Source organism: Helianthus annuus, chromosome 1 (genome assembly GCF_002127325.2).
Source record: "Helianthus annuus cultivar XRQ/B chromosome 1, HanXRQr2.0-SUNRISE, whole genome shotgun sequence".
Classification (NCBI taxonomy): domain Eukaryota; kingdom Viridiplantae; phylum Streptophyta; class Magnoliopsida; order Asterales; family Asteraceae; genus Helianthus; species Helianthus annuus.
Window position 1 is genome coordinate 106,255,468 of NC_035433.2, and position 16,204 is coordinate 106,271,671.

Genomic DNA, 16,204 nt, shown 5'->3' on the forward strand with positions numbered 1-16,204 from the left:
ACAACCACAAACATACAATCACTTGTAAGTTTAGCAATTTAAGCTCTTCAAACCTGTTTTTCAACCAATTACCATCTGTTGGTTGAATTTTCAAAGTGCCGATTCCTACTCCTCGCTTACATACCTGGGAGTTCCGGCAAGTCCTGCAAAACTCTCACAAACAGATTTAGAAAGATGCTGATTCATGATCCACAATACTATCTTGGGATCTCCGGCAAGTCGGGTTTTTATTCTTGGAAAAATATATCCACCCAAGCCTGACCTTCCTTGGGTATAACCTCATCGTTTTCATCATTCCTTTCAACCGACTTGTAAACCCATCCTTTGGAAGCATAATCTTTAATGCTTTGGGCCTTACCACTGACCATTTTTCCAAAGATGCGTTTTACATTTCCGTTAAAAGTTTTTTCAACATCAATTTTCTTCTTATCAGAATAAAATTGATTTGAAATTTCAACTTTTCCGATTTTAGATTTGTAATTTTTAGCATTCAGTGGCGGAAAATTCACATCGTCCACTTTCGGAACTTTCTTTACAATCTTTTTCTCAACACGTGGCTCCTCTGATTTTATGGAATCAGATTCATCACCGGACTTTTTACCTGAACCTTTTACAACCCATTTCTGATTTGTAACATTGTCTATTCTTTTGGAAGCACTCTTTGAAGATTCTCCTTTTTCATAAGTCGAATTCTCAAAGCTTGTGAACTTCCGGGTTGACAGTTCAGTTTTCTCAACAATTTTTTCTTTCATTTTTCTTGAGACTTCTTGTTTTGGTCGAAATGTCCTTGGACAATCTTTAGCAACATGACCCACAGCTTTACACTGAAAACAAGATCTCTTTTCAACCTTCTTCGGGTCTTCCTTCTTCTTCATATCCTCTTGCTTCTTAGCAAGGAATTCTTGATTTGTCTGATTTCTGAATGATTTTTCTTTTTCAGCTTCAGTTGTTTTCCCTGCAACAAACATTGTTTTTGGTTTATAATTTTTTTCATTTTTATAGTCTTTCTGTGGAACAAAACCAAGACCTTTCTTTTTGTAATTACGATTATGGTTTGGTTTCTTTTGGAAACTATAACCACAATTGTAACCCATTTTCTTGTTGATTCTCTGTTGATCTCTTGAAGTGTATTGTTTTGGTTTTCCATTAAGATTTAAATCTTTTATTTTAGAAATATTAATTTCTGTTATTTTAAAAACCTTTTGAATCATTTCAAATCTAACACTTCTTATTGGAAAACTTTCATCTGAATATAATTTGTCAGAACCTTTCAAAGTATATGCCACTTTGACCGATTCATCATTCAAATTAGATTTTGAAAGTAAAAATTCTTTATCATAAACCCGTTTGTCCTTTTTGACTATTGGCTTTGACGCACTGGACCCAGACTTTGACTCGGGTTTGGACTCTGGATTTGATTCCTCACTGTCATCTTTATATAACACATGATCGACCACACTTTTTATCAACTTTGACTCATGATCAGTGTCTGATGACGTATACATGATATCAATATTTTCTGGCAAATTATCCGACGGCCCAGACTCCCATTTCAAATTGATCGCTTTATTGACTCTTTCTGAATTTGGTTTTCGAGGTGAATATCCATTTTCGACCGGGGGCGGACATCTGTTATAAGATACACTCGGTTTCTTACCAGAAACTTGCAACTTTTCTTCAACATTTGTCACGGAATATTCTTCTTCAAATATCTCCACTTCTTCAAACGTCTTCAAATCTTTCACAACTGGATAAATCCTGTCAACAACAAAAGTAGAACATGAGTAACTGTCTAATAATTTCTTTTCTTTTTCAGTTTCTATCTTTTGTGTTGCCAACTCAAGCTCGAGATCTGCACATTTCTTTATGTTATAGTTCGCCGTATCAAGCTGTCTTAGGTAAGCTATCTTCAAAGTATTCATAGCTTCAGCTTGTTCACCATCAGAATCTGTATATTTGTTGATTTCTCTGTTCATAGTATCATACGATTCTTTCAACTTGTGAATATTGTGCAACAGCTCATTGTTCTGCTTAATCAGCGAATCACAGTTCATGCACTTTTCTTGGACCATGACCGGTTCAGCATCCACTTTAATCTCGAATTCAGGTACTTCTTTCACTGTCCTGCTTGAATTTAAAAATTGAGCTCTTCTCAATTTCTCAGCTTTTGCTTCTTCCTTCAATCTCTCTTCCTCTTCTGCCTCCTCTTTGATCTTTCTTCGTCTTTCTTCAGCAGCTTCCATGACTTTTCTGCACCTTTCTGCACATTTCAAATCATAAGCATTAGCAAAGAAAGCATGAGAAGTGTTTTTAGACATCTCTTTGGCCATAAGATTTTGATCTGGACAAAAATCATCCCAAGTAAAGCCTTCAACCAACTTCTCATCATCTTGTTCAGCCAAACACACTTTGCTGTCTTTCGGAAGATACTTTTCCCAGGTAAAATTATCATATTTTCCCTGACTAACAACACATGCTCTTTTATCAACCACATCTCTCCCATGAGCTGTTTGTGCCTGATGCTGTTGTGCTGGTTGAGTGATTTGATGATAGATGGCCTTCTTGTGATAATCATTGTTTCCGAAAGGATTCTGGGCACCGGTAGCTTCACGGTTTTTGCATTCCCTCTTGAAATGCCCCTTCTCCCTGCAACGAAAACACGTAACTTTAAATTTATCAAAACCTAAAGCTGAAACGTTTGCATCACGAAAATCATCACGGCCTGTAATTTGTTTAAACTTTTCAGCACGTCTCATCACACTTGCCATACACCATTTAATGTCCATCAATTCCATTTCCTCAGCATCAATTTGATCGTAATCCTCTTTCGTGAGCATTGGATTTCCGATCTTTCCTGCAACAAAACAACTATAAGACTCTAAAATCATCCCTAACAAAGACATTTGATTTTTAGCAATCTCTTCAGTGTAGTCTTGATCATTTTCAAGGCTTAACACAATGTTACACTGAAGTTTTCTACCATTCTTTGTTACAGAGATGTTAGGATCGAAAGATGAAAATCTTGTGCTGGTGCTTGATCCTTGAGATGTCGTCTTCTCAGAAGAATCTTTAACACTGTAAGCAGTTTCGATCTTAGGGGAATACTTTGTTGAATCAGTAGCACCATGCTTGTAGTACAGACTGATATCCTGTTCTCCATCGTAGTTCTTCATCCTAGCGATCTTTCTTTGCTCCATCTCTTGAGCTTCCAAATGCTTGATAAAATCTCCCAAGGTCATAGTTTTGTAATCTTTTCTGTTAGATCTCAGCATCATCAGAAATGTTCCCCATGTTTCGTATGGAAGGGCATCTGCAAGTTTTTCAATTAATTCGTCAGTTTCTTTTTTAATACCAAGTTTTGTCATATTTCTCACCAAGTTACAATATCTATCAATAATCTGCTTGGTGTTTTCAGATTTTAAACCACGAAACAAATCGAATTCTTTCTTCATGAGAGATTTTTTATTCTTAAGCATATCATCACTTCCAATAAATTTTGCTTCCAATTCTGTCCAAATCGAATATGCAGTTCCATCATGTTGAAGCAAGATCAGAATATCTTCTTTTATTGCTTGCTGAAGTAGAATCACTATAAGCTTCTCATCACGGTATTTCTTTTTATCATCTGAACTCATTTCTCGTAGTGTTTGCTGTACACCATTTTTAACTGGTCTAACATATGGTTCTTCAGTATGTTCCCACGAATCGAGATCATAAGCTTCGACCCAATTTCCAAAACGTTCCGACCACACGTTGTAATCATCAATATCCATGAGTTTCGGTGGTTTCTGAGACGTTCCGGTTTCATTTTCAATCAAGGCACTCTGAGTAATCGAGGCCGGGGTTGCAAAAGCATTATAAAATTCAGTATCCATCGTTCACAAATTGTTTACAAATTCACAACAGTTTCCTAACTTTGACAAATTGTTCAAATAAGCGGATTGTTTCACAAGCAAGCCAAAACAGTAATTTATCTGTCGAGCGAACCAACTATATGATAAATGTCCGAATAAGCGGTCCAAAAGCTGTTTGTATGAGCGGTCCAAAAGCTGCTTGTATGAGCGGTCCAAAAGCTGTTTGTACGAGCGATCCAGACAGTGTCAATTCGAGCGGTTCAGACAGTGTTCGTTCGAGCGGTTCAGACAGTGTCCGTTCGAGCGGTTCAGACGATGTCCGTTCGAGCGGTCCCACTAAAAACTGTTCCTTGGAGCGGTCCTGACACGTAATTTTGGAGCGGTCCAGATGCTTACGTCACCTTTTGCGCGAATCCGAATGAACGAACCACCTAAAATCTTAGTTTCTACGTCGATTTTAGATCTGAAAACTTCAAGGATTTGTTAATTCATGATTCCGAGTGCACAGTGTGATTTTGAGCTTGTTTTACCATGAAAATTTTTGAAAAAGTGAGGAAAGAGTAGAAAATAAGAAGAAATGCAGCTAAAATGGCAAGAACTCCTCCTCCTGAGCTCTGATACCACTTGTAGGATCGTTCTCCGACCTGTTTGAGTCGTTCAGAGAAGTTCGTATCCGAATTAAGAGGCGGAAACTAATAATTCGGTGCTATTGAAGCTGTATTCAATTTAATCTTGCTGTTTTATTGATATCGAATGCGATTACACGATCTGACAGCACTTCGGCAGAGTACCGGAACAAAACACCATCAACTATGTGTTTTGTGAACCTCTCATGTGGACCTATATATAGATTTTCTGGTCCGCTCATACGTACATGTACGTATGAGCGGTCCAACAACATGACAGAAAAGCGGTCCAAACAATGACCAAATAAGCGATCCAGCCTATCATGACACATAAGCGGTCCTAGAACATGTAATCATAAGCGAACCCTATACAAAACACTATTTCTAGGTATCTGTGTCATTTCTGATCTGTTCAATCTTCAAGACTTGATAGAAGACGTAGTCAGCAGACGTAGGTGCACTAACAAAATCTAACATAAAGTAACATAATCTACCTAATAAAAATGGTCTTATTGTTAAGCATGTGTTAATCTTTGTTGTTGATGAAGTTGTAAGCATGATAAACTTGCTAAATATTGTTAAAGTGTAGATCTAGCAAGTATATCAGTAGATCTAACAAAATACATAAATAAAAGTTGTGATGAACTTGAAAATGGTTTATAAATAGTATGCTAAAGGTTGTTAAAAGTTCTTTGGAATTTTTGAAGATTACAAAAGTTCATGTTCATAAACTTGGTTTTAAAAGTGTATGTAAAAGTCTAGTAACCACTTGGTCTTTATAATTTATGATCTTACAAAGTGGTTATTTGTATAGATCTAGACTTCTATACAAGTTCATGTTCTTGATTTTTGTTAAAATATATTAAGTTTATGTTATTGTATTTTATAAGTGATTATGATGAGTTTGGAACTTGATTTTGAAGATGTTGAAAACCATGGAAATATTCATAATTTAGGGGAAATTATGACAAAAAATATTTTATAGAAATATAAGTATGATTAAACAAGGATTTTACAAAGTAAAAATGGTTTAAATGCACTAAACATGTTTATACAAAGTTTTGGGTGAAAATGTAAGTTTAAGAAACTAGAGTTTTCATAAACTTAAAATGGATATATATATATATATATATATATATGACAAAATATATAGATTTAGCATAGTCACATAAAAATGTGCATATGTGTATATCTTATGTGTTGTGTGTATTGGTAGAAGATATAAAAAATTTATATCAACTAAATACCAATAAAAATACACCTACAAAAATATGTAAGAAAAATGACATAGTATATATTTATATCTACATACACATATCTACAAAAATACATGGACAAAATACAAGGATATATATATAATGTACAATATAGCTTATCGTACGAGCGTACGATATTTGAAGTTCGCACGTTATAAACTTCATAACTAAAAACTCGCATGTTGAAAGATGAAAAAATAGCATGTTGTATAAATGAGAAAATAGCATGTTAACAAAAAAGTCGCATGTTGAAAGATGAAAAAATAGCATGTTGTAAAAATAACATGTTGTAAAAAATAGCATGTTATAAAAAAGTCACATGTTGAGAAAATAGCATGTTATAAAAAAAATCGCATGGTGAAAATGAAGTTCGCATGTTGTAACTCAATCTCATACGTTGCATACGTTAACACAAATTGTACGTTAATCAACCCCTATATATATATATACACACACACACACACACACCCATAGCAATGATATTGGACAAGAATTGGACAAAGCGGACAAGTATAAACACACACACACATATATATTGAACGGAAAAATATATTATATCGATGCTCGGTAAAAATGTATAACATATCGGACGAGAACATATATATATATATATATATATATATCTTTAACAAGTTTAAGAAATATATATATTGCAAACCGATCTTAAAAAAATATTATTTTAAGAAACAACAAAGATATATTTCACAAGGAATATAATTCCGGAAAACTGACAAAATACTAAGTGTGGGAATATCCTAATAAATACATACTGAAGAAACACTGACCTTATGGGTAAGCTCTGGCTAGGACTTCAACTCTTTGGCGATCCGAACAGCTAACTGCAAAACCAAACACCGTTAAGACTCGTTACAGGAATGGGGTTATTCGTGTAACCACCCTCCGGCGTGAGAATAAGTCTCGGTTTGGGAGAAAGAAAGTATAAATGTAGAGAGAGAGAGTAAACGAGAGCAAGATGATTCGTACCTTTGATGTTTACCTCTATTTATAGTTTACCATTAGGGTTTCCCCTAACTTAGGATGGGCTCCGATAAGTTAGGGATTTGCATGATCTTCCCAAAAGTTTGGGGATTTTGTTACGTGGTTTGTCCATGGAAAATAGAACATTCTAGAAGAAACATGTGTAATTAAATATTTATAATAAAATAATAGGTGATGACCGGGTCGGGTTAGCCGATCCGGGTCATACCTCGTCATGTCCCCCCAGTCCGAAGTTATGAAATGAAATTCATAAAATCGGACTAAAAAGGAAAAAAAGTCAAAATTCCCCCTTTGAGTGTAAGTTTCTCGAGTGGGGTACCGTTGCGTTTTTTGAAAAATGGTGGCGATGGGAAAGGATGTGACAGTTAAGTCATCATTAGGATGACAGTTGTACCTCCTCTGTCTTGACACGCGTTCCCATCCGTTTACCTTTTTGAATTCGAAAGGTTGCAATCCCTTATAAATAGGTTTCCCGTTTAGGGTTTGGGATTTCATTTCCATCTTTGTTCACAACCACTTTCTTCTTCAACTTCCTGATTTCGAAATGGCCTCCAAAACTGTCGAGTCTTCTTCCTCTGCCCAAGCAGGTTCTGATGCCCTATATGTCAAATGGGAGCTTGTATCTTTCAACAACCTTGTTCAATAGTACGGTATTAGGCAGAGTGGAATCCGGTGCTGCCGTCAAAGACAGACACGGCATTTCCGTTGAAAAAGGGTAAAATCACTCTGTTTAGTTATTTTTTCAAATTCTGCAACTTCCGGTTGCCGATCACCAAGTTTTGTAAGTCTGTTCTTGACCATTATCCCATTCACATCTCCTAACTGAATCCGTTAGGGTTGGTCAAAGTTTGACAGTTTGAATTTGCTTGTACAGCCCTGGGTCACATCCCTGAACTTACCATTTTTAGGGCTTTTTCGTTCTCGTTTGGAAATCACCCTTTTTCACCTTTGATAGGCGGGACATCGATGTGTCCTGCTTGAGGGACATTCCTGCCAGTTCCAGGGATAAGGACTGGAAGAAGAAGTTCTTCTATATTGATGTCGGTGTTATCCCTGGAGAAATGCAGTGGAGGGAGATGGGACCCAAGGACAAGGTTAAATTCGATGGTCCCCCAAAAGATGCATATACTGCAAACGCTCTGTTTAAGAGATTGTGTCAATGTCCTTCCGAGTGCACAGTGATCCTAGAGGGAGCCTTGGTGATGGCGGGAATGAGCCTGCTATGGCGTGATATCAGGTTGTATCCTTCCTTCCAAAGGGATGATGAAGGTATGTGGCCCTTTGCCTTGAATTTACTTCTGCTAATTGTATTTTGCATTAATGTGTGTAAATGTCACAGGTAAGTGGAGTTTGTTTGACTTTGTTGATCCTCCGCGGAATGCTTCCAAAGGGATGATGAAGGTATGTGGCCCTTTTCCTTGAGTTTATTTGCATTAATGAGGGCCGCGGACCGCGTGATTGGGGAGCAAAAACCTGATGTACTAAAGATCCACCTTGAGCAGTTTTTGCTACCTGTTGTGCCGGCGGATCCGTCTGCTTATATTTCTCGGCCTCCCCCCAGCGGGGGAAGTGGTGTTTCTGCTGCAGAGGCGAAAAAACCAATCCGGGTGAAAGTCACGGGAGGAAGTACATGGCCGCGGGGGCCGCTACTTCCGCTTTTGCGGTTGTCGTTTCTGTGCCCGCTGGGGGTGTCGCCGTTACATCCGCTGCTGCTGAGTTGGTGAGTCCAACTCAAGCGTTGAAAAAACGCAAAGTTATTCCTCCCCTGACTGCTTTTCAAGCTATCTAAACCGCCTATGCCTTGCCCACTGGTGAGTAACTTTGTTCGTGGGTGGAAGTGTGGACTTTGTATTCTATGTTGCTGAACATCTGATTTTACACAGGTTCTATTGCTGAGGTTCAAGTTGAGGGTGTGTCCTCTGCCCCCTTGACGTCTGTGGATGTTGTGCCTTCCGCTACAAGCGGACCAAGCCTTTCAGAGCTTATATCACAGGCGAGTGCCGTCGCTGTTAGTTCCTCAATGCCGCCTCCTGTGTTCACAACTGCTGTAGCTGTGACAACCAGTCCAGTTTCTACACCGCTATCTTTCAATGTTATACCCACGTCCTTGTTCGACTCTCCCATTGGTGTTTTTTCTGCATCTGAAAAGGAGATGCCTGCAGCGTCCGCTGCTCACGAGGCAACCAGTGCCAGAGATACCGCCGTGAGCAATGCTGGGGGATCTAGCAGTGGAATTATGGATGATGGGACCCGTTTGGGCGATGATCTTTATCTGCCCACCATTAATTGGGATCCCAATGTGCAGGACAAGCTATCAGCCCAAGTGGAAAATAGCGGAGTCGTTAAGATTGATCTTTCCTCCCGTGGTACATCACTGGGTTGAGCGGGCATATCCCCCAACTGAGTCAGCTTATGTTGAGGGGTTAAACAATGAGAACTTGATGAACGCCACTATGGTGGATTCCGTTAGTCAGCCCCGGAGGCTAGCAGAAATCTGATGTCGGTGGATGCATGATAACAATGAGCTCCACCAAGCGCGGGCTGCTATTCAGGAGTTGAAGGACGAAAAGTACCGCTTGGAAAGTCAACTCCAAGCTGCTGGTCTGAGGGAGAGCAGGTTTGTTTCTGAGAAAAACAAGGTAGAGGATGACTTAAAGCGTGTGACTGCCGACCTCGCCGAGGAGAGGATATTGTGGGCCCGTGACATAGCGGAAAAAGACCGAGTCCTTGCCCATGCTAGGAATGTTCAGGAGGAGCTGGAATGTAAAGCTGTCACTGAAGCTCAAAAGGTGAGATCTGAGCTGTCTGCTAAGATGGAAAAGTTCCGTATTGACACTGATTTTGTGTCTCAGGTGCAGGAGTGATATTAGGCTCTGACTGTTGAGTTAGAAGTGTCCAACGCCAAGGCTCAAGCCAAACAGGTTGAGTTGGAGGAGCGGGAGGATCAGCTTAGGAAACTTCAGCAACGGTGTGACTCCCTTGTCTCCGAGAAGAATAAACTTGCTGAGTCTTCCGCCACCCACCAGGCACGCCTTAAAGAGGCCGAAAGTGCAGTGGAGCAATCAAACGCCGAGGTGGATAGCCTGACCAGCCAGCTGGCTGGATTATGAGGTGATAGGAATTGGTTGATAACCAATGGCCTGGTTGGGGCGTTTTTGTACCTACGCCAATCAGAGTCTTTTACGACTTTGTTGGACCACCTTTCTGCGGCTGCTTATCAATCGGGTCACCATGATGGCGTTTACCATGGTTACTTTGAATGTCAACGGTCAGATAAAATTACTTCCTCGTTTCACGCAAACAGAGGCAAACTACAGGGAGATATGGCGGATGCTCTTGAGGCGGCTTGTAATGATCCGCTGCCCGCATATGCAGATCTGATGGACAAAGTGACCGAAGACGGCGTGGACTCCTTACGCCTAATGTTGGACCTAGCGGAGGAGCCTGAAGAGGAATGAGTGTTTTACTTTGTTTGTTATGTACACTATTCCTTAGATATTTTGTGTAAACACTGTTTTGTTTGGGCTACGTGCACATACTTGATTTTCCGTAAGACCTTTAATGTTATTATCATGATGAATGACGCCGTCGTTTGCCTTAGTGTGGCGATTTGACGTGCAATGATGACTTTTTATTAATTTTGCTATCGTCATCACTGTCAGGCCCCTAAGACTTGTATAAATTAAGTCATGTTTTTCCCAAATTTGGTAATTGGAAAAATGAGGTGAAAGTGCCATAAACAGAAAATTTTCCATGTTATCCATCATTTGGATGCAGTTGATGCTCTGGTTCATCTTCGAGTTCCGCTGACAGAAGAGATGATTAGTGGTAGGGAGGTAAACTACGGTGATACTGTGCCCCGGGTAAGCCGGTCGTGCAAAAGTTTCGAAGATGGGGGCCATTTGAAAGCTGATACGGGTGTGATTTCTGTATCAGCTGACACCCTGTTGCAAGCTTTTCCCTCCGAGCATGTTCAACGCTGTAGGATGGTGTATGAACGACGCCGTAATGGCCGCCGATGTGTAGGCCTGGTTGTTGATCAGAGTGTTTTAGCTTTTCCAGTAGATGAAGTGGATGTCAACGACCTGATCGTCGATCCTCATCCTCTGGAAGATTACGGTGAAGCATTGTACACCCCTGCAGAGGTGAGGGCAATGCTTTCCGATAATTAGATATTTAGAACATGTTCGTTTTTTGGTTCCCATATGTTGGTGTTTAGCAACAGGGACAAGTACTTGGTTTTTGTAAGATAGTTGTATGTATTTATTACCAAAATACCTATCTTTTTTGTAGTGGTTAATGTATCTATTACCAAGATACCCACTCTTAGCACTGTATAGTTTTGATCCTCTGACTTATATATGAAAAGTATTTCGTGTCAAGGATGCTTTTTTACCGTTATGTGCGGTTTAAATGCGATGGTAGTTTTTTCTATCGTAAAGTGCAGTATGAATGCGATGGTAGTTAATATTGTGCATGTAAGTAATGAGGGAAGATAAAAAAGAAAGAACTTTTATTAACTCAATATTTAAAGAAAAAAGAGACATCGTTAGAGATGAATTACACTTGTTCGTAAAAGAAAAAGTAACCAAACCCGTCGTTAGGGGCGGGGATCTATATGTAACATTTCCTCAGCTGAGCGGCGTTCCAGCTACGTGGAACCGCGGTGCCATCGAGCCGGGATAGGCGGTAAGCCCCTTTGCCTAAGTCTTCTTGGAGGATGTTGGGACCTTCCCAGTTGGGTCCCAGTCTGCCTGAGGGCTCCGCTCTACTGGCCTCATTGTCTCGCATGACGTACTCGCCTTCCTTGAAAGTTTGCTGAGCCACGCGTTGGTTATAGTATTTCTCTTGAGTTTTCTTGTATTTTTCCTCGCTGATGGCGGCTGCCTCGCACCGTTCTTCCAGGAGGTCCAGGCCTTCCCGCAGGAGCCTGTCATTGTCATCATTAGTAGTGAGGCGTCTCAGCGATAGTAATCCAACTTCCGCGGGCATCATTGCCTCTGCGCCGTAGGTTAGGCTGAAGGGGGTTTCATTGTTACTTGTCTTGGGCATTGATCGATGTGCCCAGAGGACATTTGGCAACTCTTCTACCCAAGAACTTCCCTCATAGCCCAACCTTCTTTTAATTCCATCAAGCAAACTCCTATTTGCCCGCTCCACTTGGCCGTTTCCCTGGGGATGTGCTACCGATGTAAAGATTTGTTGAATCTGAAGCTCTCCACACCAATCTTGTAAGACCCTGTCTGTGAATTGCGTTCCATTGTCGCTCACCAGGTATAACGGCAGTCCAAATCGGCATACTATGTGTTCCCACAGGAATTTCTTGGCGTTTTCAGCAGTTATTTTAGCCAAGGGTTTGGCTTCAACCCACTTAGGGAAATAGTCGATTGCCACAATTAGGTACTTTAGCTTCCTGGGGGCCAGCGGGAATGGCCCCACGATATCGACTGCCCAATTTTGAAAGGGCCAGGCCGCCGTTAAAGGAATTAAATTGTTCTTGGGTCAGAGCGTTTGAGGAGCAAATTTTTGACAACTGCGGCACTTTCTGAGTTCATCTGCCGCGTCTTCATGCATCCCGGGCCAATAGTACCCGGCGTTGTGGATTTTGGCGACAACTGCCCGAGGTCCAGCGTGAATGCCGCATATACCAGCGTTTATTTCTTGGATTAGGTATTTTGCTTCCGCTGGGGATACACACCGCAGGAGTGGTCCCATGTACAATTTCCTGTATAGCACGCCATTGTTCACCTCATACTGCAAAGCTTTGGTTTGTATCTTCTGAGCTTCGCCTCGAGTGGGGGGTAATTCCCCCTTTGTGAGGAACTTTAGAATTGGAGTGTACCAACAGGGTTTTTCCGCCGTGATGGCGGACAATTCCCGGGGTTCTATGGAAGGTGCTTGTAATGTTTCTACCTTTACTTCCTTTTCCATACCCGAGGTAGCGAGCCTGCTCAAGGCGTCAGCTATTTGGTTTTTTCCCCGATGGACATGATTAAGTGTGACGCTGTCGAAGGAAGCTATGAGCTCCTTGGTCTTAGCCAAATATTTTGCCATCGTTTCATCCTTGGCTTCATAGGTTTCGTTCACCTGGTTATTGACTAGCAGAGAGTCAACGTATGCATCGACCCTTATTGCTCCCATAGACTGGGTCATTCTCAAGCCCGCGAGTAGCGCTTCATACTCCGCTTCGTTGTTGGAACATTCGAAGTCAAACCGCATGACGTACATTAACCTTATTTCATCTGGGCTTATCAGCATGAGGCCCGCCCCGGATCCTTTTCCTCTGGAAGATCCGTCAGTGTATAACTTCTGTTAGGGGAGGATTTCCTAATGACTTATGATCCTCAAGTGTTATCCTGTTTGGTGATCCTTACTTCTGTGACAGATGGTGATCCTCAGAAGTGCTTCAGGATCAGGATCATGGATCATCCTAAGGATCCTTATACTAACGATTGTTCACTTTGAATTCGGTATTGTTTTGCGGGAGTACCGGCTTGGACTTGGTCATGGCGATATTCCTGGAGCATATTCCCTTCAATTCTGCACGTGCTTGACCATTGTGAACGTTGTGGAGAACGTGGGGAGAAGGCACGAAATGCGGATAGTTAGTTAGGCTAGATATTTTCTATTTTTAAAGGGGATAGCGAGTTATTTTTAGAACACTTGGTTATTTTTTGGCTACACACACTCGTACAACTGCACGTATCAGCTTACAGCAAAACACTTAGCAATTTTCATACATTTCTACACGATACACTATAGTGATCCTTGTACCTAGCTCGCTATCATCCGAAGTTGTAAAAGAATTATTGTTTAATTTGAGTTGGTGATCGGTAGTTTCCATCACCCGAGGTTTTTTATGCCGGAGATCATTCATTGATAAAGGGCTTTTTCCTCGTATAAATCTTTGTGTCACTTGTGCAATTCATTTCTGAGTGATCCTCATTGTTGTTTACCAATTCAAGCATCATACCCCGTAACAGAGAGTTTGGTTGCATTATCCTTGTCTGATTTTTAACCAAAACAGTTTGGCGCCCACCGTGGGGTGATTGGTGCTTCATTCCCAAGAGATTCTCATTTTCGTGATCACTTTGGTTCATTGCATTCAAGCACATGGCTTCATCGTCAAAGAACACTTCCACTGCGATGTCTGCAGTCAATTCATCTCAGGGCATTCCACCTTTGCCTCCACCACCTTCTGGACCTCAGAAAAATGCCGAGAAGAAACCAACTCCTATTTTCTCAAAACCTCCAACTTCTTCTGCTTCTTATACTCCTACTACTAGTGACTTGTTTACTCTGATTTTGCAGATGAAGGAGCATATACAGCAGCAGGATAAGACCAATGAAAGGATTCTTAGAGAAATTGGAGACATAAAGAAACAGAAGAGATCGGCAGAGGATCATTCCCTACTGATGCCCAGATCTTTGAATTTCGATACTCCGGTTGTAACTTCTTAGCCTTCAGTGGTTCCAGATGTTCAATATGTGGGAGGACCAAAAGGAGTGCATTACGGATCATCAGCAATGACTCAGGCTTCAGGTTCATACTTCCAACCAGCAGGATCCCATCCTCAGCATATAGGATCCTTCACAAGCTCAGGAGGATACTCAGGAGCGCAGCAGATTCAAGGATTCTGGCCGTTTCAAGGATCCTCTTATGTTCCAGGATCCTCGCAGGTTCAAGGATCCTCCTATGTTCCAGGATCCTCGCAGGTTCAAGGATCCTCCTATGTTTCAGGATCCTCGCAGGTTCAAGGATCCTCCTGTGTTCCAGGATCCTCTCAGGTTCAAGGATCCTCTCAGCTTCAAGGATCCTCTCAGTTCCATGGATCCTTCCAGATTCCGGGATCCTTAAGGAGTTTGCAATCAGGGAGTTCAGATATCCATCAAGGAGATTTTATTCCAATGCAGACCATTGCTTCTACTGGTCCTTCGATCATTCCGGAGTCTCAACAATATGGATTCACATCCACTCTTCCTAATTTGAACTCAATGGGAGGTAACACTTTCAATAATTCTTATACCACTAACCATGGCCTTATGCAGGATACAGGTATCAATCATGCCATGGCCAGAGAATTGCAAAAGTTAAAGGATATGATATCAAGTGTCCCAGGAGTGGTCAAGCCTATCCCGGAGATTACAGATGGGAGCCATAAGATATCTCGTTTTGCACCACCAATCTGTGATGTTGAGATACCCAAGAGGTTCCACGTGCCGACCATGAAGTTCTATGATGGTTCAACAGATCCGGAAGAACACATAGCACAATACAGGGAAAGGATGGATGAGATCAATCCCATCCCGAAAAGGTTAAAGGAAGCATGTCTTTGCAAGGGATTTGGATCCACTCTTACTGGATCGGCTCTTAAATAGCTGCTAAGTCTTCCCCCTTTCTCTATTACCTCATTTGCTAATCTAGTTAACCTATTTAATAATCAGTTTTCTTGTAGTAGAAAATTTGAGCGTTTAACTAGTGATCTATATAGGATAACCCAGGGTCATAATGAATCATTAAGGGATTATATCACTAAATTTAGTAAAGAATCCTTTCCTAACCTGGATATAGCTACGGCTGTTGAAGCCTTTAAAATGGGATTGCTGAGGGATTCATTATTCTATGATGATCTTGTTATGACACCATGTAGGAACCTAGATGAGGTAAGAACCCGGGCACTTAGGTTCATCCGGTTAGAGGATGACAAGAGGATCCAGGAGAGGCTAGCAGGATCCTCAAAGCAAGAGAAGCAAGGATCCTCATTCAAGAACAACAAGTTCAGATCCTACAACAAATCTGATAACCAGAATGTGCATGCTGTTGAACAAGAAGAGGATGATGAGGATTATCCTCCAATTTCTGAATATTGTTTTTCTGTTGATCACAATGAACTAATCCTTGCGATGCAGAATTTAGGTGATAAAGCTAGATGGCCCAGGAAAAATGACAGACCAGCTGCAACTAAAGATAAGTCCAAATGGTGTGCATACCATGAAGACTTTGGGCATCTCACTGAAAAATGCATTGCACTGAGAAAGAAATTGGATACTTGTTGAGCAAGGGGCACTTGAAAGAATTATTGGGGAGAAAGAAGTCAAGGACTCAGGATCCTGAAAGGATCCCAGAAAAAGCTCCAGCCCCTCCAGCAGATGCACAAGTTATAAACTTTATTTCTGGAGGATCAGACATTTGTGGAACATCCTTCTCAGCAGCTAAAAGGCATGCAAAGGAAACCAAGATGGATAATGGAGATAGACCCATCCGAACATCCAGTGTCTCCGAAGGGAAAGTCATAACTTTTGATGAAGATGATCGTGTTGACATACAGGATCCTCATCACGATGGTTTGGTTATCACTCTTTTTATTTCTAACCATTTTGTCCGCAGGATCCTTATAGACGGGGGGAGCTCTGTGAACATTATCCAGCTTGATGTTCTTAAGAAGATGAATATCCCTGAATCCGATAT

At 41.0% G+C, this 16,204-nt stretch overlaps 1 protein-coding gene across 1 annotated transcript; it reads right to left on the bottom strand.

Annotated features, from left to right (window-relative positions):
- Nucleotides 1-11,349: 11,349 nt before the first annotated feature.
- On the bottom strand, nucleotides 11,350-12,954 carry LOC110929332 (protein NYNRIN-like). Its single transcript, XM_022172476.1, has 2 exons — nucleotides 12,270-12,954; nucleotides 11,350-12,182 (listed from the first exon to the last, which is right to left on the bottom strand). Exons 1-2 carry the CDS (start codon nucleotides 12,952-12,954, stop codon nucleotides 11,350-11,352), a joined length of 1,518 nt encoding a protein of 505 aa, XP_022028168.1.
- Between the last annotated feature and the right edge of the window lie 3,250 nt (nucleotides 12,955-16,204).

Excerpts from the sequence above, each read along its gene's own strand:
- LOC110929332 (XM_022172476.1), bottom strand. The coding sequence starts at position 12,954 with ATGCGGTTTGACTTCGAATGTTCCAACAACGAAGCGGAGTATGAAGCG. Across the intron at positions 12,183-12,269 it reads TGAACTCAGAAAGTGCCGCA|TCGATATCGTGGGGCCATTC; the intron begins GTTGTCAAAAAT and ends AAAATTGGGCAG.